The sequence below is a fragment of the Emydura macquarii genome, unplaced genomic scaffold, assembly GCF_026122565.2.
Source record: "Emydura macquarii macquarii isolate MOO-44397 ecotype Brisbane River unplaced genomic scaffold, CSIRO-AGI_Emac_v2 contig_2863, whole genome shotgun sequence".
In the NCBI taxonomy this organism is placed as follows: domain Eukaryota; kingdom Metazoa; phylum Chordata; order Testudines; family Chelidae; genus Emydura; species Emydura macquarii.
Window position 1 is genome coordinate 147311 of NW_027133000.1, and position 27940 is coordinate 175250.

The 27940-nt window shown below is 39.5% G+C and overlaps 1 protein-coding gene across 2 annotated transcripts; it reads right to left on the reverse strand.

The window, feature by feature from the left end:
- Positions 1-1101: 1101 nt before the first annotated feature.
- On the reverse strand, positions 1102-27940 carry UBE2D3 (ubiquitin conjugating enzyme E2 D3). 2 transcript variants are annotated; one of them, XM_067568257.1, is made up of 8 exons: positions 27092-27940; positions 9398-9461; positions 9278-9309; positions 5747-5824; positions 5255-5360; positions 3707-3800; positions 3145-3194; positions 1102-1969 (listed from the first exon to the last, which is right to left on the reverse strand). In XM_067568257.1, the coding sequence occupies exons 1-7, from the start codon at positions 27113-27115 to the stop codon at positions 3146-3148; spliced, it is 447 nt and encodes a 148-aa protein (XP_067424358.1). In that variant the 5' UTR covers positions 27116-27940; the 3' UTR covers positions 1102-1969; position 3145. The 2 variants fall into 2 exon arrangements, with proteins under 2 accessions (XP_067424358.1, XP_067424359.1); XM_067568258.1 differs by lacking the exon at positions 3145-3194 and having other exon boundaries at positions 27092-27920.

Here is a 27940-nt window from a genome sequence, read left to right on the forward strand (position 1 = left end):
TGCCACAAGACTCCTGTTACTTACTGAACTAGTGATAAATCCATGCATGCTCAGTCAACTATGACAACTTTTCTTAAACATACTTTTTGGCATATTAGGTAAATTAGATAGTATTTGAAATCACAATTTCTCCTCTGTATTTGAAAACCAGAACAAACCATGTACCAAACTACATATTCAAATATTTTATAAAAGTTAAGGTTTAACATTTATTTTACATCTAGCTTTCCGTATCCATGTGAAGACAAGGATTAAAATGCACATAAACTATAAGCAATGCAAAAAGTGGTGCCAGAGAGACGTCACAGATGCACAACAAACTGATAGCATAGGACTAGGGGGAAAAAATGAAGCTATGGACAGTAAGAATGGAGACAAAAAGTAAGGAAAGCCATGGAGGAAGATGGCAGGAAAGAAAAGAGCAGGATGATTAATAATGCCCTTCTTACTGCAAAGGAAATTAACTAATGGCTCAAGACAGTGTTTCCTGTCAAATAAAAAATCCAATAGCAATGACTTTATTCATTCACGTTTAGTCATCTGAAATAAATGTCTGTTGCATTAAAATATTCATTAATGTAAATGGCAGCATGGCAGAACAAGTCCTTTTCACTGAATAACAAACATCCCACATAGTAAAGTCACTTCAACACAGCCTCTGACAACTCCCACATCAAAACAGTACTTTATTTTGCATTTCCCCCCTTTATTACTCTCACATTAAGATCTTTCAGCTGTCATGTGTACAAGGTGAAGAAAAGCTTCTCAGTCAGCAAATGGTGCATCTGGAAATGCCTCCACAATACACCACTTCAGATCCGCTGGGTCCCAAGTCCATCCCTGAACTCTGGGCTCCCAGTAGCAAGTATAGCACACTAAGGCTACACTACTAGGTTAGCTTATTAATTCTGCATATGTCAGGCTGATCAATGTGTCAACCTGCAACAGACCAAGTATTATAACTGAAAATGGCAAAAGATTCACTCTATTGAACTTCACATCATTTGATGTCAAACAATGAGGCAAATCCCAACAGTATATACAAAAACCAGCTTTTACAAAAGATTTTGTTTCCCATATTGATTAATCCAGGCAGCTAACTCATTGGTTTATGCAACTTTTATTGAAGAAAATAAATCAGTTACTAGCAGAGCTATTAGTTGATCACTCATCCATTGACAACTTGCTTCATTTATTCAGTGCTATATTAAACAGTGTTCTGGAAGACAGATTAACTAATAGCTCCAAGCCTCCTAACAAAATTTAAACGAATTACAAAAATGTTCTGAGACCCTATTTTGGAATACAAGGGATGTTTGACTTCCCATTTCCATTCTCTGTAGAACAAGAACTGGTCATTCCTTTATTGACATGCATAAGATACATCACATTTTCTGTTCTGATGCTATAGATTCTGTACCAATTCTTCAGCCATGTCAGTTATGAGCATAAGTATATAATAAAACCTCAAATCTCTAACACTGGAAGGTTTAAAATAAGATGGATGTTGCTACTGCAATGTTACTTCCTTTGATGTGAGAAAATTGAACATCCATCTCCCCTCCCCTCAGGTGGTATCTTCAGTATCTGTTAGAGCAGTGAGGAATAGTTTTAGTCTCATAACCAAGTTAGAATGAAGACATTGGCCACATAATACACATGCTCCTTTTAAAAAAATTCTGAATGTTGGGCAATTGTTCTTGTGTAACTACTTTACAGATTCTAAAAGCAGTTATTGTCCAAAGCTGGAAAAACTAAAAAGTCTTCTCAGATGAGTATGTGCATGAATAGAAGGAGGTAAACAAAAAAATAAAAAAAGATGAGGTCTGATAGGGGAGCAGCCGGATAAGAAAATCAAAAAAGGAACAGTAATTTAAAGTTTATTCCAGCTATAATGCAGGTTATTCTGACTTTAAAGTATCATCACATGGCATACTTCTGAGTCCATTCCCGAGATATTCTGTTGTACCTGTGAATAAATGAGGAACATATTAAACAGGTCCAGTTACACCACAAAGACAAGTGATATTTAATATACTACTTTTAGAAAAAAGTAGTCAGTAATTTCCTACTGAAGAAATTCACTGATGACTTCTTTCAGCTGGCTGTTCCAGTTCTTTCTATACTTTCATATGTGGTCTTTTACTGAAGAAAAACAAGTCTAACTAAATGTTTTCAAGAAACTTAGAACAAAGGCCTACATTTTGAGACTATATGAAACACACACTTCAGATTACATAGAAGATCAGTAATTTGCTAGAAGCATGTCATGAAAGATTATTGCACTGGGGGGACTAAGAAGGGGTGAAAATTAAAAAGTTTTTGCTAGATATATTATGTTGTTTGGAGCCTGATTTTAGAACAAAGTCTAAAGGATACTGCATGCTATATTAGAGATATGTTGAACAATAGTCAATGATGTTATTGCTGGATTTTCAATTATGTCCTGACAAAACTGCCATTTCAGCTGGAGAATGATGCAAGATCCCATTTTTCATACCAGCATACTGCCCAGGCTTAGAAGTTTTAACTGAAAAATCATGACAATGAATTCCAACCAATGCTTGCTTTAAGAAAGGAATATTAAAATAGGACATGAACTTTTTGAACACCACATTAGTCTACATGAATTGGGCTGATACAATTAGTTTACTTAATTGCATGCTTGTCAGTAGTAAGTTAATTTCCAATTATACAAGCATAATATAAAAAAATAGTACTTTTCCTATTTTAGCACATCTAAGTTTTGCCTGCACATACAGTCTAAATTTTGACCACCTAGATTTTTATTTATACATAGGTGGTTTCACAAACCAGTTCCCTCCACCTCCACACTTAAAGTTTCTACAAAATACTTACCAGGGCAAATGTGAGATGTCTCAGAACTTCAACAATTCATATAAAAATCAGTTTCTTACTACCACTATATTTGTTTTGCCATGCAAGAATATTATCTACTTGTGAGATAGAGTAACTAGCCAATACATTTCACACTAATCACAGATCAAGCTGTTAAATATTCAGGTTCAGTAACTGATAAATCCATTACCTTTGTTAGTTAATTTGGTGCCTTAAAGCATGCAGCACTCAAGTGCTGACAGTCCCCATTTTGTTAAGTGCACCGTCAAGTGCAAATATTCTTACCCTACAGCATAGCGTATTTCTCTGTCCACTCTCTTGCTAACCTATTGTACCTAATTGGACAAGTATATTTAATATTAATATACACAAATGTTCTATCTGAGCACGTGAGACACAAAATGGTTTCTACACAGACAGAAGATCATAAAGCATTTATCCAATGGGAAGCTTCAAAATGGAAGAAGTAGGCAGTAATCAAAAAAAGGCAATAGTTTTTTCAAGGTTAATTTCTCTCCTCAAACTTTAGAGGCTTTATATGAACTGTTTCTTTAAGCAGTCTCATGTGAGACTCTGAAATAAGTCAATTTTAGATAAATGCAAATTTCCCAATACACATCACTCCAACATTAGTGAAACACCTCCCCGACAACTTCAAAGACACCACACATTTCTTGGTAGTTGCATGTTTCCATAGCCAAAAATTATCAGTTACTTCTTCCTATGCCACAAATTCAATCTAGGCTGGAGAGATAACTCACTCATTCCCACCTTTGTTTTCCAACATAAGAAGAGTATGTTTCACAGTATTTATCAGTAAAGTATCTTTATGTAATTTTGTACTTACTTGTCTCTGTCTGTTTTATAGATACGTGCAATCTCTGGCACTAGGGGGTCATCTGGATTTGGATCACATAACAGTGAACAAATGGATAAGAGAACTGCAAAATAACCCAAAAGATTGCTCAACAGTGAAATATGAACAAAGATCTCAACTACATACAATGGAAATATAGCTATTTGCTTTGTGAAGACAACTTCAGCGTGTAATAAAGAAAAGATTAGTCAGTCTCTGTTTATAATGCACACTGATTAAGTTTTGAGGTAAATTTGGTAGCCCACGTGTAAATGTGTAGCTCACAATTAAAATATATTTATAGAGTGTTTAAGTCCCTTTCCCCTTGTTTGTTCCCTAGCTCCGACTATAGCAGCTCCCACAAATATACGCAGAGAAAGTAACACTGTCCAAACTATAATATATCAGGGTAGCAATCTACTGAGCCATGTTATATAGTCTCAAGAGTACAGCCGATCAGCTCTTTCACAGCTAGAAGTCAGTGATAAATAGATTAGAATCAGATGGGATTTCTTCTCTGCAATATTTACAATACAGTAATATTCTAGTCTATACTGATCAAAATAGATATATAGTGATAGGATAAAAGAAAAACAATAAAATAAAGACTACTATGGAGAAATACTGTCTCAAGCAACTTATTCTTTACATCTTTACTTCCCATCAGTGGTTTTTAAAATTGTGTAAAATACAGAACAAGCTGGTGTCAGCACAACATGTTATGTCAGAGACAAATTCAGACTCCAAGCTTGGTTCCTGCTCCTTGGATAGGCAGGGATTACAAGTTCTGTAGATAAGGAAACCCTTTGCTTATTATGGCTAGTGTAATTGTGGTCTCATGGGGGAAATCACCTAAACAAACAAACAAAAAGGGGGAGAGTGAGAGCTCTGGTGAGCTTTTCTTGAAGTCAATTAGTTTAGAGTTTAATTCATTTGATTTAATATGAGTATTCACATTTACAGAAGGTGGAAGGGAAAAAAGAAACCATAAAGCAATACTGATCACAATCTAAAACATGATTACTAAGTTAATACATGGAAATTAATTTAGCGCATGCAATAATCCATGCTAGCACTTAGCAATTAATTGCAAAACATTAGACTGATCAAAAAAGTTCTGACCTTTCTATGTGCAGATGCACCAACTTAAGTTACATTTTAGACCAACCTAGTTAAACAAGGCAAAAGGCTGTGCAGACACTTATTTTGGTTTAAAATTAGGTTTATTTCAGTTCACCTTCACTTAGGAATAGATTAAAACTGAAATAAGCCACTCTAATATAAGTGTCCATGTCAGCAAGTAGACAAGGCTTTAGTAACAACTAACACAAAACTACACAAAGTTTTTGGTGTTTTTTAAAAAAAATAAAAGGTAAAATCAATAAGCATGCAACAATGCAATCATTACCCCATATACAAGATGCCCCTCTCCTCCCATTGTATTTTAGTCTGAAAAAAAAAATCAATGGAATGCCAAGAAAAACTAAACAAAAAACTACAGTATCAAATTGAAGATGGAAATTGAAATGTTTTCTTCACCTTTAGAAATAGTTAAAGCAGGAGACCATTGTGATCTTAGAATATCGAGACAAATGCTGCCATTACTGTTAATATTTGGATGATAGATTCTTGTTGTAAATGCTACCTGTAACAAAAAAAATAGATGAGCATTTGTACTTCCCATATGCTAAATAGTGTAATTAAGAGTTATACATACACATAGTTAAGATGCGCCAGAAAGACTTATTGAAATATGTATTGAGTCTCTTTTGCACCATCAAGCATTTGAATCAGATGCTCAGTACTTACATGCTACTTTTTCTAACCACTGTACAAACATGAGTTATCAACACTTTCTGTAAGATAAGTATTTTTTCCACTTTTCTGGCAGTGAAAAGTTAAATGATTTGTTCAAGACAAAAAAGCCCAAGTGAAGCAGTGGTGCTATTAGAACTCGTGTGTTCTGGATTCCCATTCCTACGCTCAGTGTATTAAAGAGCACTAACCTCACACAGAAAAAACTATACTTGCCTTAGGTGGTTTGAAAGGGTAGTCTGTAGGAAAGTGAATTGTCAAGAAGAATACGCCGCCTTGATATGGACTGTCATTCTGTCAAAGAAACAAGTCCACTATAATTATACTCCAGAATTAACTTTTGCTAGAAGATATACTACTCAATTAGCAAGGCAAGTCATTCACAAACACAAATAAGATGTTTAATCCATAATATAAGCACTGCAGCAAGTCAAGCTGGTCACTGTCAATGAATGTCCCCCTAAAACAATTGTGTTCTGTGAAGCCTTAGTTGAGCAGATGTGTAACACACAGGCCAAATCTCCCCCTTACAGTGTCTTCCGCCCTGAAGTGCCCTCTGCAATTTGCAAATGCATCCAAACTGTAGCAGCTCACAGTCAGGAGAAAGCTGAAGGTGAGAGGCATTTAGAAGGAAGGAAATGCCTGACTAGCCACATGCAACCGAGTCCTACTTCCCCTGCCCTTATAGCAGCTGCTTGTAGGCCAGTTGCAAAACACAGTTCAGTCCTCCCCAGCCTTCTACACATTCTGTCCCGGCCACCATCACTGTTTAGCCCTCCAAAGCAGGGCAACAGGTAGGGAAAAATCTCAAATAGTGGAGATTAAAGCAATGACTAGACTTGGGGAGAAGGAAACCATAGAAAAGAGAAAGTTTTTAAAAAAGTAAAAGCTTTTATGAAAGTCTTTTAAATGCAGTATTTAACTTTCCTGACTAAAGCAGCACATTCTGTAATAAGAAAGGACTTCAAAACTTGCCTATTGGCTATGATTTTTTTTTACTCCTGGCCTCAGGACTGAGCAAAAGGGTCATTTGGCCCTCATCACAAGGTGTGTCTCATACTTGGTTTAGAGGAAAACTGGAAGTTATATTTAAAAGCTAGAAAAACAGAATAAAGTTGATATCCTGTAAGAACAATCTCTTGTTTACATACAGACTATCCATATCCTATTTCTTTAGTTTATATATATTTTAATACCCGCAAATGAACAATGTAGTAAAAAGCCAAAAGATAAATTAAGGGGCTCAAAAGTAATGCTAGAGTTGACACTTGAATAACACAACCTTGGCAGACAAAGTTGACACTTGAATAACACAACCTTGGCAGACATTAAGTATATCATATAGTATTCACTGAACAACTGCTATATTGGCAAATGAAAAGTTCAAGAGCTATTTCAACTGTTTTATTGTATACAAGCTGGAGGCAAGTCTTAGTACTTTTTTATGTGAAAAAGTCACAGAACTGGTTAGAACAAGTGTAGACAAGTGAAAGCTTCCTAATTCCTCACTGACAACGAGAACGCCATCTTTACTATTAGACTTCTATATATTTTAGATGTAAAATATGCCAAGTCTTTGCAGTACAAATGCCTACCCTACCATTAAGACATGACGCCTACAACACCAGAGGACCACTAAACCTATTACTCTAAAGCTAGGATACTTCTATCAAAAATTCTGCTCTATAGCATGTGTTCATGCTCTTCAAGGGTCATACCTAATAAACGCCTTTTGACTGACAGCGCAAAGACTAAGTAGGAAAAGAGGATGAACAACACTGAATGAGCAAGGAAAGGTAGAACAGAAGAAAATATTTTTCTGCATTTGAAGTCCAACTATACCTTTGGTGCTCTGTGACCATGCAGAATCAATCATGAAAGTATTACTTCAGTAAGAGACAATGGAGATCATTCCATACCATTGGAAGTTTACTTCAAGTATTATTGTAGCTATTGGGCAAACATTCTGGTCTCTCTGGAGTGCATACTTTGTTGCATTCAAGGGGAACACTAAAGCTATAAAGAACAAATCCAGCATTTGACCTTTGAACTGAAGATAAAAGGATTCTTCAGTTTGCTACCCATAAAGAAGCTCTGCACTAACCAGTAGCAATGTTACAGCTAAGTCACATTTGGACACATGTGTAAGGTCAAAGTAGCACATTAATAGTGAGCTGATAAACAGTTCTACTCTCACATGACTAAGGTCTGGTCTACACTTAAGTCAATATAGCTACTGCACTCAGGGATGTGACAAATCCACACCCCCGAGCCCGATAGCTATGCCAACATAATCCCTGCTGTAGACCCAACTAAGTTGGCAGCAGAATGCTTCTATGGACCTAGCTACTATGCACTCAGGGAAGTGGAGTTCCTACGGTGACAGAAAAATCCCTTCTGCCACTGTAGTCTACATCTACAATACAGAGTTACAGCAGCATAACTATGGCATCTTAGCTAAGCAGCTGCAACAGCTGCTGTTTAGACAAGGCCTAAAAACGTCACTGAAGGGATTCCATGTTTATTGGCACTTGACTCTAGATACAGTTTACTCATGCTTATACATGTGAAATAAATATAATTTATTTTTAAACATGAACTGCCAGCCCTGAGACAACCTGAAATCTGCAAGTGATCTCATACCTTTTCATGTTCCATTAATTGTAACATTGCAGGTGAAAGAAGCCTTCAGTTACATCCGTGCAACCCCATTAGCCTTCACTGAACTTGTACAGGTGTAACCAAGAGCTAAATTTGGCCTGCAGAATCTTATTGCTCATTAGGCATAAGATACAGAAACTAATCTAATGTTCAGATCCCAGGTTGGGTATGAGCAGCTGGCAGTTATATCATTGCACCTGTAAACTGAGCAAGTCTGGAGTTGTTATAGATATGGAACCTCAATCATATTAAAAACCACTTTTTAGAGTAGAAATGCACATTAATGAGGAGAATTATATTATAAAAAAGCTACTTCCAATTCCAAATACAAAATATACACCAGTGTACTAGTTTTACTGAAGGAAGATCTTTGTTTTAAGGCATCTAGTCAGTTTCCTGGAAGACTACTTAGGTATTTTTAAAAATAGCTTTAGTCCAAATATACATGTTTTTAAAAAACTTGATAATGTTTGGCCATTTGATAGGCTTTAGTATTTAAGTGTGGTTTTCTGCTCCTAGAAGCTTCAACTACTTGGTTTACTCAAGTCCTAATTAGTCTAACTCATAATGCACTTAATCCTTAATAAGGGCAACAGACTTTGACATTCTTATTTCTAATCAAATTATATAATCACATTCAAGTTTCAAAAATGCATAGTAAGAATGCAGCATATTCTCCTCCTGTATATATCCAGAACTTTGCACTTCAGGGAACTTTTCTATTTTTACACAAATGCTTGACATTATGGTAAGCTCCACCAGTCCAAACCTCAGCTTCCCTAATCTACACTAAGGGTTTGCACCAGTGCACCTACACTGACATCTGAAATTATGCATGTAGACAAGGCCTATGTAGTATCAAAACTATAGAAACTGTTTGGCATACAAACATTCTACATGACAAAACAACAAAACCTTGCACTGCTATGGCAGGACATTTTAATTCAGGTACACGTCTGCTCTCCAACTGGCATTTTTGGGAATGTCTAAATTAAAAGAGACTGAAGTAGTCTAAAGACCATTCTCGTTGAATAAGAATTATGATTTCAAGTTAGCATTAACATTCACAGGAGTCAGAATACTTACAGGTCCCATAATTGTGGCTTGCCAATGAAACACTAGAAAAGGAAAAACTCAGTGTTATTATTTAGGCACTACATACTTTAATTAAAAACAAAACAAAACATTAAGCTGAATACTACTTACTATCATCTCCAACTGGACCTGCAGAACACTGTGCTGGAGGGTCACGGGCTAAGTCACTAAGTTCCTAAATAGAAAACATTGTGTTCAGAGAGTGCAAGTGAAGTGCCGTACTTGCTGTCCAATTGGATGTATAGAAAATGCTTAAATTGTTTTTTCGCCTAAAGAGATAATGACTTGGCAAAGCTATCAATGGGAACAATTATGGTTGGTATTAGGAATGTCTGCACTAAAGGGTAACAAGACCTGCTCATGCTGGCAATTTAAGTTAGTAAATTTGAATTCTGATATTTAGAAAGTCAACAATAAGGACAGAATTACTACTTGTGGCTTTTAGATATCTCAATGCAGAAAAAATGGCATGAAGAATTAAATGAAGTCTAACCAATTTTTAAGATTTTCTTCCTTAAAAATACTTAAACACCACAGGGGCAAAGAACAAGTAATAGATAAAATGTCTTCACGCTGTGCAAGAGACTGAATGATCATTTCTATTCTGGACAAACAGCAGCACAGCTGTTCCATTTCTTCTTCACCTCCATGTAAAATAGATCCTACATATGGCGTGTCTGTGTGTCATGTGTGTATTTTGTTTTATATATTTATAATACAGAGATATGTAAATATATATCTATATATTTGATCATTAGTCTTTTCAGTTCACCTTTTAGAGGACAAAGATTACAAAAGGAAAAAAACAGACTTTAAAAATGAAAAACAACATTGTCACAATTTCAGTTAAGTATGCTTTTAAAACCCTGAGAAATCTGAACAGCAGACATGATTTCTCTGCTAGAGTGGCTTCACAAAAGGGAATGAAAATAGGGGTTTAAAATGAATGTTTTAAGTCCATTTATAGCAGTTGTGAAATCACACAGAAAAACCACAAGTCTCAATCTCAGATTCCTCAATTAGTTAAAATAGCAATGGTCTTGAATCTCATTTAAAAAAAAGTGTCAACTGCTATTTTATGTAGTCAAAATTAAGTCAGTTTACTTATTCTTTGTATCCTAAAAGATTGTGGAGAAATTTTAAAAAGTCTTCACAGCTAACCTTTAAGACATCAAGAAGCCATGAGTGCAGAAAAAGCAAACTAACCACCTCTTTCTATAATGGATTAGTGTTAGAAATCACATGTACTTCACCACCACTCACTAAAAAACAAGCATTCTCCAATATGTCAAATGTTTAAGAGACTTAGATTTGAGTATTGTGATGCACAGACATATGGAAATTTTGACCATGCAGCTTAACTGCTTTTACAGCTAAAGTAGCTTTCACATTCATCTTGGTCTGTGGAGAGTTTACAAACACTTGGAATAAAAACACTTTTGACCAACAATGATGATTTTAGAAAACTCAGCACTTGCTAATAATTTAAGAGAAAAATGCACGCCGATACGTAATTTCAATCAAACAAGAGTGATCACTATGTAGGATAGCAGTTATTGGAAGGCACACAAAAAAGCTAACATTTTTCTGTACTACCTCACCCCTCAAAATATCTCCAAAATAGTCTTAGAACAAGTAATTTGTTTCAGCTCCACTGGAAAGTATTGACAGCGTAAACAAGTTCACTTTGTACTTCCTTCAATGCTGCAGAACACTGTCTAGCAAAACAGAGACATACATGGTGGGTGAGGTATCTTTTAATGGACCGACTTCTGTTGGTCAGAGACAAGCTTTTGGAGTTCCACACTGTTGTTCTTCTGGTCTGGGAAAAAGTAGCCAGAAGAGCTCTGTGGAAGCTCAAAAGCTAGTCTCTCGCCCCAACAGAAGTTGGTCTATTAAAAGATATTACCTCACCCACCTTGTGTCTGATATCCTAGGACCAACATGGCTACATCAACACAACATGTAGTAAAACAGAGGTAACCAAAGTTTAATCCCTTCCCTCCAAAAGGTCTAATTTAAACTGAGGTGTTAATCCAAAACTTAATTGAGACCATCTCCAGAGCTAATGTAAAGCATAGCAATCAATTGCACTCTAGACACTAACACAGAACAGCAGCAAACAAATTCACCATTTACCATCCCCTCCCCATTCTTTTACAGTAGTTTTATGACTTCACTCTAAATCAGGACATGTTGAAGTGGCTAAGCTGGAATATTCCATTATCCTTTATATTTATGACACTTTGCCATTGTAACAAAGGTAAGTGTGGCGTCTCAATGTCAACCTAAAATGACCTGTATTTGTTTGCTTTTGCAACACATCATGCACAAAATGGGTCAACAAGGCCTGAATTTTACAATTGGAGATTTCAAACAAACACTTTGTATTGAAATATCTTTGCTGCAGTTCAGTTTTGCCAAGTAAAAATTTGAAATTAACAGTATTACGGTCAACTGTACGACTGTTATTCAGATGTAGGAGCAGCAGTTCTTTCCAAAGAAATCAAGATAAATCACATGTGAAATGTTATCTTTAATTAGTCACTTTGTGCATTTTCTTCTATTAAATGGCAGAGATTCTTCAATTTTAAGAGGCTTTAGGTCTCTGCATCATCTAAATATACATTTTCTGGTACATAATAGTATTGATAATATCCCTTTGTTGTTACAAGGTTGTTCTGTAAGGACATTCCCAACAGGTTAAGTAATAGTTTCATTTTAATTCTAGAAATGATACTAGGGAAGGAGAAGCACCACCTTAGGTCCAATGTGTAGTATCAATCCCTCTATGCAGGCACATGTAGATGAGATATGAGATTACATCCATGTACATGAGAATGATCAGTCACTTTTCTCAATGTCTAGCTAAAAGCTATTGAGATCCACTGAAGAACCCTTATAAATATCCAAAGTGTCATGACAGAGACGACTCATCTACAGTGAGTAGAAGCAGTCATGGTATAGTTTTTAACAAGTGAGATACATTTATATTTACACTGTCATTGGGCTATCCAATTTGATCTGAGAAAAGCAACAGGTCTGTTGATTTGTTGTGTTATCAAAAACTGTCAACAGTATCCAGAACTCTAGATGGGCTCTTGGGGTTTGTAAAAACACACACAAAAATAAATAAGATGGTACTGAAGGAGGACAAAAAACAAAGGTTCATTTGCATTGCAGCGTTATAAAGGCTGTAAGAGGCAAATCCCATGGACCTGGGAAGTTACAAATGATTCTGGAGGTCTTCAGAGCAATAAGAGATAAGTTAGACTAAAAAGCAATTGAGACACCTCTTAGTGAAAGAGGGGTTTTCTAATAAATCTACTAAAATAAATGCCAATATTTAAGCTAGGGGTAAGAAACACCTGACTACCAGTGAAAGAAATCCCATCTAAAAAAAATGAAGCCCAGGACAACAGTTCAAAGAAAAGTGTATATGCACAAAGACTCTGCGAATGTATAGCTTAGGTAATATTAACAGCTTGAAAGTTATAATATTTGAGTTTCAAGAGTTTTTATTCCTCAAGTCACACTCACCAGTGTGGAGATACTCACTTTACCCATTAAGATAACAGTTTTAGATACCGGTTAAAACGACTTGTCACTATACAAGTAGCCTCAACAGCCTGAAGGACTATGGTTTTGGCTGGCCTACTGTGGTGATTAGATAAGCTAGGTCTTGATTTTAAACAGATTTAATGGGTAAAAATCCAGTGTGGAAAGCATCATATAGCATTTCACATTTCAACTGCTGTACAAACATTAAACTTCAAAGGACTCAAATACAAGATTAGCTTAACACTCCTTGTACTCCTCCATCCCCTCATTTGGATGCATTTTTCATTCCTCTTAACCACCACCACCACTTGTGTGGCAAGCTAGATTTACTGAATTTTGCAGCAAGACCAACTGATTTCAGAAGTGCTTCAGCAAGAATCTGAGAATTCTGCACAAGGGTCAAACAACGTAAACATTTTATTTTCACATTTAATTAATCAGCCTAGTTTTCCTAGTATTTACAGTAATATTTAATTTCTATTTTATGGTATTAACAAATTTAATGTGTTGCACATTTATGTTAACAGCTACACTGGAGAAGTTGTCAAGGAAAAGATACAGGGTTTTTGCATTTGGGTAGTTGAAAGTTCTATGCTGGCTCTTAGATATGCCTATCAGTATTATCTAAGCACCTCTAATTACAGACGATCTAAAAATACATGAGGACATATGGAAACTGGAAATGTGAGGCCATTTGGGTTATGGCATTCAAAAAACAATTAAAGATTTTTCATATTAGGTAAGGGAAACATCTCATCTTTTCCCAACTCCTTTGAGGCAAGGGGAGAGGATGACTGATTTTTTTTTTTTTTTTTTTTTTTTGAGTGGGGGAGGACAAGGGACAAATTTACTCTCCAGCTCAGTTATCAACTGTGCCAATACCCACCACTGCTTACAACAGCAGTGGGCAAATATTTCGGCAGAAATTTTCAGCCATTCAGTGAAACAGTTTCAATATTAGGCTTGAAAGTTAACATTTCATTGAGCTGAATAGAAACACCTCAGAGCTATTTCTGACTAAGAAATATAATGCATCAGCTTGCATTTGGTCCACATTTTTAAGATTCTCTTTACAATCATGAGGCCTGGCAGCTTTTTAAAAATTAAAATTTATTCTGAAGCATCATTCTGTAGGAATTTCTCTGGCTATAGAAAACAAGAGACCCTGTTTACTCTTTCAATAACTTATTTGTGCCACTCTCTGCTTACTCCCTCCAGTTTATGCTGCCTTCTTGTTTCCCTTTAGTCTTAGTCTCCTCTTTCTTTTTTGGGAAGCACATTTAAGCATACCCCATTAGGATTCCTCCAAAAAAAAACAAAAAAACAAAAAAAAAACCCTATTGTAGATTCCATTTGATGACGAATGACTCTGCCATAGACTTTCTGTGCAACTTTAAACAAACCAGCTCTGTACTCAGTTTTCAAATCTATAAAATTGTGATAGTAAGGATTAAATGTACAGCATTTTAAAGTACTAATTAAGGATTAGTTACACTCCAGTGCTGCTGTTAGAGCACCATGGACTGCAGTGTACCTAAGCAGCAGTACAAGTAATTTAACCCAACAGGAAAAGTTATGGACATGGCAGAGTAGTTGGGAGACTGAAGACGACACCCAGTTATGAGCCACATGTCAGATTTTAAAAATATGAATTCAGCATCTACTAAGGTTCTAGGCCAACAAATTAGCAGAAAAGTTTTACAGTAACTTTGTGTTAAGTAATAAGAGGGAAAGAAATGACAGTAGAGAGAGCAGCCATTTCCCTAATATTCCATGTGTATATGAAAGCTCCCCAATGTTTTCAAGACAAACAATTTGCATTACTATACTGCAAAAGTTAATTGATTATTATATTTGTGCAAAATGGTTAAGTCCTTGTTGATACTGGGAACCACAAGTGCATTTCCAGTTTTTTGGATGGAAAGGAAACCAATTTTAATACTAGTTTTGGCATTTCATTTTGTGTGTTCGTTCTACGGTATTTGAGCATGTACATTTGTAAGTGTGTATCACACAATTTTGAACACTGGACTGTGCTCCAAGTATATACCACTCTATAGACCATGCAACACTTGAGGTTTGTAACAAAAAGAATAACTCAACTGAGGCCCTTTTTTCAAATATTATTTAAAAGGTCTGAGCGAAGACATTTGAAGGAGAATGGACACAGCTCAGAGGATCAAGGGCACAGCACTTGTGTGCTAATACAGGTCCATACATTGAGTACAGTTAAGGACAACATTTCAGTAAAATGGCAGCTAATGTAAGAATTTTTAGAGACCTCATAAATTTAGGAGTTCTAATAATACTTGGCAGTTGCCTTCTTGCAAGACACCTTGCATAACAGGCTATCAGCCCAACCCTCTCTTTCACAGAGTTAAGAGTTTACATTCCGCATGTCATAGCTGCTGCCCTTCCCTGGTCCAGGTTGAAATAATTTCTACTACTTCAACATGAATGCCAGTTGACTTCAGGCCATGGATTCTAGTACAATCCTTCTTCTCGCCCACTGGCATAAGTGTAATAATCTGATGGGGAGTTTAAAACTTGTTTTTGAAGATTAAATCATTAAAATAGATCTATTCATTAGAAAATACATTCCAGTCTTCTGGTAATTTGTGAAAAAGGCACCATAGAAGATGCTGAACTGATCTGCTAAAGTTTCCAAGAAGAACTGGTTCAAGCTAAGAATGAAAAAAAATACATTAAAAATGTACTTCAAGGAATATTTAAGCCCTAGCAAAAAGGCATTTAAAAATCAGATACCTTCTTAATCATAGTACTATTAAAATGTCAATATCCAAGAATGCATTACTACATTCATCTTAACTCATTGGTTGAGACTTTAGCACTACTCCATGACAGAAAGGATTGGAAGTGTCTAAAAAGAGGGATAAGGAGTAAGAGGGATAAAGAAAAAAAGAAAATGTAAGTTCACGTTTGAAGATTAAAAAGTGTCATCTAGTGAATAAGTTAAATGCTTTTCCCCACACACCTCCATTCATAGCAGGCATTTGATTAGTAGAATTAGTTATCATTGCAGCAGCAGGAGAGATCAAACCCATTATACCTATTACAAATATAAAAGTAAAAACATGAGTAGATATGTAAGTCAAGTACACCACTGGAAATAGGTCACTGCTTATAAGTAACAAGCAAGTCACAAAGGTTAATATTTACACAAGAAAAAGACATTACATTCTTAAAGTAACCATGAGCTAGTGACCAGAACAAACAGGCAAGAAGTAAAACCATCATACAAAAATAGGTACAGAAAACAGTGAAGACGGGCCAGAGAACTACCGATATATTTAAAAACACCATATCTTCACTCATTAGTTTTCCTGTACATTGCACACCTTTCAGGCTCCTTCCTGTTTTGTCTTTATAATCTAAGCTCTTCAGGGCACAAACTAAATTTATGCAGTGTCTAGCAATGTGGTCCTGATCAGGGCTGGTGGATGTTACCACAGGATAACTTTTACATACCAAAAAACGCCCCAAGGAACAAAAACCCAATCCCCTGCCCCCCCCCCCCCCCCACTCCCAACACACACATTAAAACAACATTAAGTTTGCAAGTCAAGCACTCAAAAGTTAGGAAGTGCCAGACTTTAGCTGCAACTTGAATTCAGCTACTTTGCATGTGTGCATGCATTATGTCAGTCTAATTAAGATCACATACTACTTACTTGCCAGACGCCTGCCTCAATCAATGCACAGGACTGTGTAGTTGAGCACTGCCTTATTTGTTACAGAAGTTAGAAGTGGTACAGAGAATAAATAAGGGGATTACAGGAAAAGAAAGGTCTCGTGGGTTAAGGCAGTTGAATAAGCACTCCAGGGAATTGGACTCCATCCCCACCTTTCACACAAAGTTCTTACGTGATTTTTTTTTTTTTTTTTTTTTTTTTAAAAAAAAAGGACCATGATCTGTTTAAGTTCAAAGCAAATAGAAGGGGGACAGACAAGATAAAAGACTTGACCCAATGCACAGAACTGCACAGTGCACACGGGTCAGCCATTGCCACCCGAGGGTTTGCATTCCACAAAGGTATTGTCGCAGTCTTGCCACCCCCAATAAATAATCCAGAGATGTCTGGAGCCCTGCACTCCAGTCCACACGGTTCTGTGCCATCCTCCCTGCTGATCCTTTCATGTGATTAGGGGAACAGGAGAGAACTGGGACGTGACTGACAACAGGTAGAAGAGAAGGGGAGGGCCTCCAGCCAGATCCTTGCTTCAGACCCCAGCAGAGATGGGTCTCGTGCCCCAGCGGGAGGCAGACGCTGGCACGAAGGAGGCATTCCCCTCGCTCTAGGGAGGGGGAGCCCAGCGGCCACAGAGCAGGGCAGGGCCTCCTGTTAGGCACTAAGGAAGAACTTCTTGTAGAATATATTCAGCTGCTCAAGGAAGATGAAGGTCAGGACCGTGGGGGGGCTGAGGTGGGCATAGTATGGGGTGAAGCCCTTCCACAGGCTGAAGCAGCCCTCGTGGCAGATGATTTTCACCAGCACATCCAGCCCATTTTTGTACTCTGGCTTCCCATCGATCATCTGCATGTTTACTTATACTGAACTTCACAGGTGATCACTGTTTTCTTCTTTTCTGGATGCCTAACTCAAAACATCTTGAACTTGTTTTGCAGAAGCACTGAGCACTCAACTGCAACTGAAGTCAGCTGTAGCTGTGCTTTGAACATATAAAGGCTAAGTAATCTTCAGAAAAAGACCCTATGCATCTCAAATTAGGCAGCCAATATGAGCATATGCTTTCAGCCTTAATCTCTCTGCCTTCAGCTCACTATCCATAAAATGGGGTTATCCCTATCTCACAAGAATGTTGTGACAAGATCATCATTAATGTTTGAAGCACTCAGATGTTACGGCAACAGACACCACAAAAAGCCTAGGAGGAAATTAATAAATCTGTATTTAGTGCAGTTTGGACTGTGTGCAAGAAATATAACCTGAGACCACATACTGAACAATAAGAAATATCAAATAGCTACCCATTCAGTGAGTGTACATCTTACATCCTGTACATCTTAATTCTGGCGTTTCTCCAATTTGAGTGACTTTGCAACCTTCACATACAAGAAAATCCCTACAACAAAAACATTATTTCTACCTTTTTTTTTTTTTTTAAACTAATACAAACTGCATCATATGGAACCATACTGGCCCCCCAAGATGGGTCATCAACAGAGCTGGAACCTTTAGAACCGCAGCATAGAGTGCCACCACAGTATAAATGGTTGCAGTAGAAGGCTGTTATGTTCTGTGGAGCAGCTACTGCATGGGGATAAGACTCAGCCATGAAACACACTGGCAATTTGCTAAACAGCAGGGGACTGTTCAGACTCCGGGATTCTTTGTTCAATTTTGGGTTCTGGAGGTGATGTTCTCTACTCACTCTTCTGTCCCCATCCCCCAAGCCTCCTTGCTATAGTTTTCCTCTGCTCCCATTCACCCTCCCCCCGCCCATCCTATTGCTCCCATTCCTCTGCATATGAGACAAGTTGTATCCTCCCTTCTCCATGCTGCCTGGGAGTCAATAGAGGGAGCACTGACAACACAGGTCAGCCCCCATGTTTTCAGACTGATGCCCCTGCAACCTGGAGGTACAAATGAAACCAAATCTTAATCAGCCACTTATGTCCTAGGCTGAAGGATGCTCAGTACAAATCAGAATTTTTCTACCAAACAAACAAACCTCTACTAAACATAGGCAAATTGCGATTTTCAGCCTGCTGGTTCAGCCAAACTCAGTTAAATTTTCCAGAGACAACAAATTTCAATTCCCTGTACTGAAGCATAGAGCCACAATATTCTCACAAAATATTCTGAAAACAGTGCTTTACAATGGGAAATGTTAGGCAACCATAACTTGCACATTTAGTGAACCCACCACCACTATTAGATTCACACTGAATCTTGTGTCGGCATGCCATCTGATTTACTTATCCAGGATTACTTTAGTATTTTAAATTTGAAAGCAAGTACTCGGTCAATTTTTGAAATTTTTACAGTGCAGTTTTTCATTCATGTGAGGTCCAACTGCCACTTTACATGTATGTGGCTGATTTCTTATGGACCCTCACTTTTTATGAATACAAGAATGTGAATGAGAGCTCATGTACATGGGGAAATTTACTAACAGCTATATTGCAACAGCAATATATCTAACTTCCAGTGTGGACACATTCTGAAAGGATGTCCACACAGGATATTACACCAGTAGTAATATATTTTTACTAGCATAATTATCCTAAATCTCTAAATTATGAATGTATCTTGGAGGGGATAAATAAAGATTATTTTTTGAAGATCAGGGGCCCCTGATTGGCCCTCTCCTTTTTTGTCCCTTTAAGTAGAAGCCCTGCTCCGATCTCAGGTAGGGTTGTACATCACTGCTGTGGTGTAAGATGTAGCACCACCACCTGAGGCAGAAGCTGCCTTTAGAGAAGAGACAGTTTATTCTTAAACAGCCATTAGAGTGCACCCTCAAAACTATTGGGACAATTCTGGAGATGGTTAATCACCTCTCAAATACAGAAGAGAGACTGCGGTGAAAGGAAAAGTATTTGTACTCCACCTATCACACAAAGAGTAATATAGCATGAAAGGGAGTGTTGGGAAAAGGAATGTTCTGAAGGAAAGCTCCAAGAAAGCTCAGTCAATTGATAAATCAATTTGGAATACCAAGCTCCCGACCCTCTGGCAGGACCACCCTTACTCTCTCAAAGACCCTCTTATCTGCTATTGTGAAAGGGATCAGAAAAAGGTGTACTGTAGACTTTATGCAGGAGAGTACACTCACATCTTCAGGCTGACTTTACTTGCCAGCTGGACTTTTGGTTTCCTCTCAACCAATCCACTTAGACCCAACCCATCTTCTTTTTGAAGGATTTGACAGTTTCCCACACCCACCTCCATTCCCCAATCCCACCATGTTTTTGGGATTCCTCTTCTTTTTTTCAATTTCAACTGCAGATTGCATCATGCCCCTATTGCTATGTATAATGCTTCAAGGAACAGAAGAGTGAAACTAACCAGGTGTAAAGGAGAAAAACCTGTTTCTCTTCTCTCCTCACCCACAGCAGCCAGAGACAAGAGTTTATGCCCCTGCTGCTTTTCAGAGAAGTGAAGCACGTGGTGGAGCACAGACTGACACACCAAAACAAGTTGGGTGAGGTAATATCTTTTTTTGGACCAACTTTTGTTGGTGAGAGCTCTTCACAGCTCTATGTAAGCTCAAAAGCTTGTCTCTCTGACCAACAAAAGTTGGTCCAATAGAAGATATTAGCTCACCCAACGTGGCTCTCTAATATCCTGGGACTGACATTGCTACAACAATGGAAGATACACCAAATTTTGCCATTTGAAATGGAAACTCCACAGTATGAAGAAAAAAGAAGCACAACTTAGCAGCAACATCTACTTCCTGAGCAAATGCAAGAAACAAAACATCAAGCCCAGAGGTGTCTCAATCTATAACCTGACTACAACATACACCACCAAATACGCTGAACAGCTCTGCAGACAGACTTCAGAAAAACTAAGGAAACACTCACTACACCTCACATATTTCAGAAAGGACCACCTCAGAAAAGAAAACCCACCACGTTACCACACCTTGGAAGAAGAAGAAAAAAAAAAACAAAACGGGAAAGTCACCTGAAAATCATGAAAGCAATTCAAAACAACTATCAAAAAGACCCGATGACAACCATCCAACACAAAAAGAAGTGGCACCCAACTACTCCACAGCCCACAGAAGACCACCACCTCCAGGAGAAACCATGGCACCAGTACCCACCATATGGACACCATAAGACACCTGAACATCAGTCAAGACAGTCCCTAACTAACTGAATTATCTGCACTCTCTAAGGGTATGTCTACACTGCAATTAACAACCCACTGATGGCCTGTGCCAGCTGACTCAAGATCATGGGTTTTGGGCAAAGGTGCTGTTTAACTGCAGTGCAGATGTTTGGGTTCTGGCTGCACCTGGAGCTCTAGGACCCTCCCACCTCCTAGAGCCCAAGCATCTACACTGCAATTAAACAGCCCCTTCACCCAAGCCCCTTAGCCCAAGCGCCAGCCAAGGGTTTCTAATTGCAATGTAACCATACCCTGAGGGACTGAACTTCTGCCCCACCACAGAACCTGATACCAGACTAATATGTGGCTTTTTCTCCCTGCCCCCACCTTCTTTTCCTTCCTTGACTAGAGGGGTGTAAACAGGCCACCTCACCTTGAATGGTCCCTTATAATGTGTTAACTACTTAAGCTAAATAATGTGTTCCATCTTGTATTTAGCTGTGACATTCTGAGGGCTAGTCTACACCAGAAGCATTACGCTACAGCAGCTGTGCCGCTGTATCTGGTAAAGATGCTCAAACCTGACATGAGAGAGCTCTCTTGTCTGCATAATAGATACTGCCTCTCCTGGAGTTGGAGGTATGTCAGTAGGAGAAGCTCTCCCACCAACACGGTGCTGTCTACACCAGCGCTTAGGTCGGTGTAACTTACATCACTCAGACATGTGATATCAAAGTAAATTGTAATGTAGACAAGCCCTAAGTAAGTTTTCCAGACCTGAAAAAGAGCTCTGTGTAAGCTTGTCTCTTTCATCAGCAGAAGTTGGTCCAATAAAAGCTATTACCTCCTCCTCCTCTCTTTAATATCCTTAGACTGACACAGCCACAACACTGCATACACCAAAACAATTCATTCTTGGCCTTCGCAGCTACCTTCAGAGGCCCACTGGAGCACGTAAGTGTCCTTTAAAATATGCAAGTGGCATTTTTATTAATCACAGCTTTGCAAACAGTTTTTATGTCTAATCTAAAGAAGTATGGACAGATGCTTTGTCACCACCATATTATACAGCTAGTCTCCATTTGATGAGACCCTAAAAAACTCCCCTAAAAGATGAGACCCTATTAGACACCACAGTCTAACAGGCTCCAAGTATGAAGAAAGAATGACACACACTAATCTTCCAGTCATTTTGATGCTCCATCAGTGTGATTTCTAGCAAGCTGAAAAGAAAAGGTTTAAAATTGGTTGCGTGCTGAAATCGTGACTACTTTGGGCATTTGGCACCTTAAATTCACTTTTTAGAAAAGTATTTGCAGTTCATTCAACCTGGAACACATTAGAATCCAAGAATTTTAAAGGTAACCTGCAAAAGGATTTTAAAATATTTTTTCTCATTTTGCTTTTTTTGGTGTTTAAAGGTGTCCTGAAAAATGTCTTAGGCCTGGTCTACACTACTGGGTTAGGACAACAGAAGTTTCTTTGTGTCAACACTGCAGTGGAAGTGTCTTCACTTAAATTTGGCTCTCACTGAAATAAGTGCCTCCTTATGTTGAGTTATTACTGTATTATCATGTCCCTGAGTAGCGCAGAGTCACAGATGATGTAATCTGACTGACGTAGTGTCAGTTTAGACCACGCCTTGCTTACCTCAACTGTTTCTGGATTTCAGGAGCTGTCCCACAATGCCCCACACTGACAATACAATTAATATGAGTGCTCCTAGTAAGGATGTGCACCACTGACACAAGAAGCCACGTGTTTACACACACAGGCTATTTAATAATTGTGGTGGCTGTATGCTGACAAATTAGGCCAACATAATTTTATAGTGTAGACATGGCCTTAACTTTTAAACTCAAATATCAAAAGTGTTATGGTCTCGCTTAAGAACCTGTGGGAGTTCTCAGGCATGTTTATTGCAAGATGTAACAACAAATGAAGGGGCCAGAGTAAACAAAGCCTTCATTTATCCAAATTATTAGCCACTGTAGTTAACTACATGTTAACAAAAAACAGTTAGTGATAGAAAATCCCTTCTCCTCTCCTTTGTCAACTTTCACTCTTTGCTCTTGCGATGTACCCTTTCACTATTTCTCCAGGAATAAACCTTTTGTGAACTGAAGTATTTTACAAAAGAAGCATAACCACCAATTCAGCTGAAATTATGGTAATATCAGAGGTAATTTTTTAATGTAAAATCCCTGGTGTAGACAATGGCCATAGTCTTCCAGCCTAGACAGGATTAGAATTTCTAAAGTAATAACAAGAAATCATCTAAAAACCTTTCAGGCTTCTGTCATAAAGCACCAAAAGAGAAACAAGCTCAAAGGTTTTGCTTCAAAGATGACCCGCAGAGAAATATCTTACTGTTATCAATTGCTTTTCCCAGGATCTGTTCTATTGCTTAATACCCATTTTCTTATAACACTGCTTAGGTTGAGTGGAATTTTCTGCATTTTTATCCATGACACATTTCTTAATTCTCCCAACACCTGGACAAGCTCAAAACTTTGCCTCCAATTCCTACGATAAAGTTAAACAGAGCAAGTCATTGATCAAGATATACAAATCACAACAAGGACTGCTGTATAGTGGCAAGTCCCACCTTACTTGGAAGGAAGCCATTTTAAGAAACTTCACTGATTACATTTATTACCTCAAATAGCTATATTGGTACTAAATAAAGTGACTAATAACTATGGGACCTATTTTTCACCTTGACATATTGAATCATGTTGGCATCTCGGGATAAATTTTCTTAGAACCTCTTACTGAAGTCCAACTTGACAGAGAGACACAGGAAAAGCAGTTTAGCTTAGGAATGCACTACAGAGATGGGAAAATCTGTTTAAATTCTGTTGAAATATTTGATTAACTTCAGGGGACACTTAGTTGCTTCTGAATTTGTACAGTTACAAAATCTAAAATTACAAACTATAAGATTAGACAAAAACTTTGTCCCCACCCCAATTTGTATATTCCACATATAATGTGCACAGTGCTATCAGAGTCAGTTTCACTATTTGTCCTTAGTCATTTTTCCTTTATTTGTGTAGGGCTCTCAAAACAGCAACAGAATAAAAACAAGCTAGGAAAATGATAGAAAAGCAAAACTATTTGTTAGAGGGGCTCTGGAGCAAAAGTAAGTTTTAAAGCATGATTTCAACTTTAACAATTGTTAACAGACAACTTGCCTCAACAACTCAAAAACATTCTGTTTCATATATTTTTTTAATACACATACTGACTCTCACTAGTGTCCTCTGGGCTATAAATGCAGAGTGCATCCTCGATTTCAAAACAGACTTTCAATCCTGCTCCTGCACTTTCTCCAAAACTATTGGGCTCAACAAAGAAAATTTTTCCTGCACAATATTATGCTATCTTTAGTCCCACAGTGCGCAAACAGATTATTAGTATTGTAATTTCCTTATTTTAAGAGTAGCTGTCATAAAAATGGTCTGGCATAGTCAGATTCCCATTATATCAGTATCATCTCACTTATTTGGGCAGAGACTGACTAATATATTTTGCATTGGGAAATAATCTCAAACTGCTGCTAAACTGAAAGCTATCTGGCACCAGTAGTTTTGGTAGTAATCTAATGTATTTACCAAGTCACTTTTCTGTTTTAATGTTAATTTAATCCTCAAACAAGAAAACAATAGTTTCAAGGTTAAAACTGAAGATTCACTGAAGATCTTTCCTAAAAAGTGACCCAAAAGTACCTAGCCTAATGTTTTCATGTATTATAAAATGCTATTTCAAAATGGTTTATGAGGTGCCAAGTCAATATTAGATAGCTTTTGTAAAGAAAAAAAGTAGCCCCAAGTTTTCAGAACCAATTTCTACATGTTAGCAAGACCTGGAAGCCAATTTTTACTTACCTGCCAAGCCCCAAATTAAATGTTTTGGTTCACCTGAAAGAGCATGGTCCATGACAAAAGAATCAAACCAGATCAGGGACTGAAAGAAAATGCCTCTGACTTGCGTGTTTGTGATGTCATCTACTGAAGACAATGAACTCTGGCCTTGGCAGGTAAGATTTCTACAGACTTGCAAGTTAGACTGAACCAGGTATATGTAACTACAGTACTCTGAGATCCTGGACTTGAATTTTTTTAGTCCTGGACTAGTACCAAGTACATACTATAAGGAAGCATGGAATTTCAGTGTCTGATTTGTTGCACCACCAAAGCTAGAAAATTATGTCTGGGTAATCTTACCATTTGAAAGCTGGGGATCCCAGCTCTTCAGTGACAGACCAGCCATCTCTGGCTTTAGTGTTCCGTGAGATAGATCTGAGCTGCAAATGAGGTGAATTTAAGAATTGCAGATTTCAGATAAAGCATTAATCTAACTATAACTGTCTGAAATGGCAACTGCTGAAAATCAAGTCAACTGTAAACAGAACAAATTTGGAGCATAATTTGCAGCCTGGTTTGGTTTAACTAGTCAAAAACGGTTACCAGTTCCAACCCCTAATCTTGAAAGATTTGAAACCCTGAACATACTTTTATTTTAATAATGTTTATTGCGACAGTGCCTAAAAACTATCCAAGAATGCAGAGCCATTTTGCTAGGCACTATAGACAGTAGTAGACAGTCCCTACATCCCAAAGATCTTACAGTTCAATTAAGACTTCGTGGTACAGGATTATTTTTTAAAATGTTCTAAGGTTCCAAGTGAGATATCAGATTAAATATAAACTACGCAATTGAGAGTTTGTCTGGATTTATACTTCTGATTATAGTCTTCTGACCTACAGAAACCCGAGTTCAGGATGCATTTCACCTGCATGAGTTAGTGACAAAGCATACCAGGGAGTCTCCCAGGTGCATTTTAATTGAAGTGATATCATCCCCTGTTACAATGGAAACAAGTTTTGGTGGCAGGTTTACCTGAAACTATTTTGAAAGTCTTTTAAGAATGTAATTTTAATTCAAATGTACACATTCTGATAAATTCAAAACTGTTAATATAACTACGAGTTTTGTTATTCTTCTTGAGTGTAAGTAGTAAATGAACCCACGGCAATCATGATGTTGCTCCTTTTAGCTAGCCAGACCAATAAATCAAGCCACCAGACCTCCTCCACAGTAAGTTATTGTCAAGTTGCTGTAATATTTAAGAAAAAAATCTGACAAACTCTAATAACTGTATCCAAATTGAAGTTTTCCGTGTATGATTTCAGGGCACTATGAGTTTCTGGTTTGTGACTAGGAGAAAAATAATTCATCCAGTCTCAAAATATGCCATAATGCCGGTAAGTACAGATCAACACTCATTCTGAGCTTAAGCTATTCAGCTTTAATCATACTTGTCCTTAGGACCCCAACAGTTTGGGAACTTGGATGATGCACTACATCACTAAACTTTTATTCCACGGGAACATCACAACTGAAATTGAGAAGAATTCAAAAGTTATCTAAACCCCACCCTCTGCCACTATCCTCTCTGGAGAGGTTAAACTTCCGTCACCCCACATTTTTTTTGAGTTAGCTGTAAAGTTACTCCACCCTGCTCGATTGTGCAAGGACGTAATTCTCATAACACAAACAGCTTCCGCCCCGTACAAAGCAAGAGATGAGGTAAAAAGCCATTCCTCTACGACATTGTGGCAGGGTGGGTTTCGAGGGGGAAGTGGGAATCTAGAGGAATACGCTGCACAGCGGCAGCTGCTCCTGAGTTGACGAGAGCATAGACGTATGTGTGAGTGTGTGTATATCATGTTATTGCAGAAAGCAAAAGACCCGGAAAGAGCCTGAACTAGGCAAACCCGCCGCCATCTTACAATGCGGGAAAGAAGTTACACGGCAGGGAAGAGATACCAATCTGGCCGGGAGACGGATTCCCCGCACGGGAAGGGGCGAGCAGGGACGGTCCCTGCGATGTCAATGCAGCCCCAGCGGGGAATCAGGAACAGCCCCAGCGCAAGAGATGGAGGCGAGAAGCCGACATCATCTCCGCGCCGGGTGACACTGACATTTACAGCCCCGGCCCCCCGGCCGGCCCACGGCGTCCCCGCGGGGCCACCGCGACCTTCCCGGGGACTGCGACAAAGAGGGTTCCCAGGGCGACATCACCCGCCGCCCCCACCTCACCCCGCACGGGCCCCGGAAGGAGATCAGCCGCCCCCCACCCCCCCGGCTCCTCACCACAACGAGGGGAGTCACCCGCCCCGGCCGAGGCCTCCCCCGCTCTCCCCCCACCCGCAAAGCCGGGGGCGCTGCGCACACATCGGCAGCGCTGCCGGCCTCCCCCACAGCGTGCGGGACCCAATAACCCCAAGCCGCAGCGCCGCCGCCCCAAGGTCTCGGTCTCGCCCCCCCGCCGGGGCCTGCGGGAAGGGGGGGGGGTCGGGTCAGCCCAGCGCCCTCTCCCCGGCCCGCCCCTCGCTCGCTCGCTCACTTTGTTGATGCGTTTCAGCGCCATTGTGTGTGTGTCGCCGCCCGCCGGGCCTGTCTCTGCGCCGCGGTGACTCCGGGCTCCGCTCGCGCTGAGGGGGGAAGGGGGGGGAAGGGTGGTTGCGTCGCTCCTTCCTCCGGAAACAGCCAGGGGCGCCCGCCCGCCTGCACGCACGGATCGCAGCCGCCTCCTCCCGACGGGCGGGTCCGGGACTCCGGCCCCTTCTCCGGGGATCGCTGGCCGCCGCCGCCGCCCGGCTCGCCTTACAGATGGCGACGAGCTGCGCCTCCGCCACCACGGGAGAGAGCGAGCTCAGCTCCTTCCACACACACACACACGCACCCGCCGCCGCTGGAGGGGGGGGGGAGGCCGAGAAAGGACTAAAGGAGCAACCACGGAGGGGAGGAGACACGGGTCCTGCCGGCACCGCCCCCCGCTGCCGGGGGCGGGTCGGAGGAACCTCGCCTGCACCAGCACCGCCCCCCGGGGAATGGGGAGGGAACGCGCTAACCGCCGCCGCCGCCGCCTGGGGAATCCGCGCACGCGCTACCGAGACTGAGGGGGGGGAGGGGAGCGGGTTCGCTTGTGCCAACTACGCTCCTAGTTCTGCTGGCCCAGCTGTGATGGGGGAGGTCGAAAAGGAGGAGGCGCGTGCGTGCTTCTCTCGCGAGAGTAAGATCGCCCGCGTTCCTTCCTGCTAGGGGGAGCTCTCTCTCTCTCCAATCAGAAATGTTGGGCGATTCGCGCTTCCGGGCCGGCGCGTATGAGGCAGGCGGGGCGGGCCCGATTCCCCACCCCCACCTCCGTACGCTTGAGAGGGCGGCTTGTCCGTCGCTCTGCAGATATGGAGTC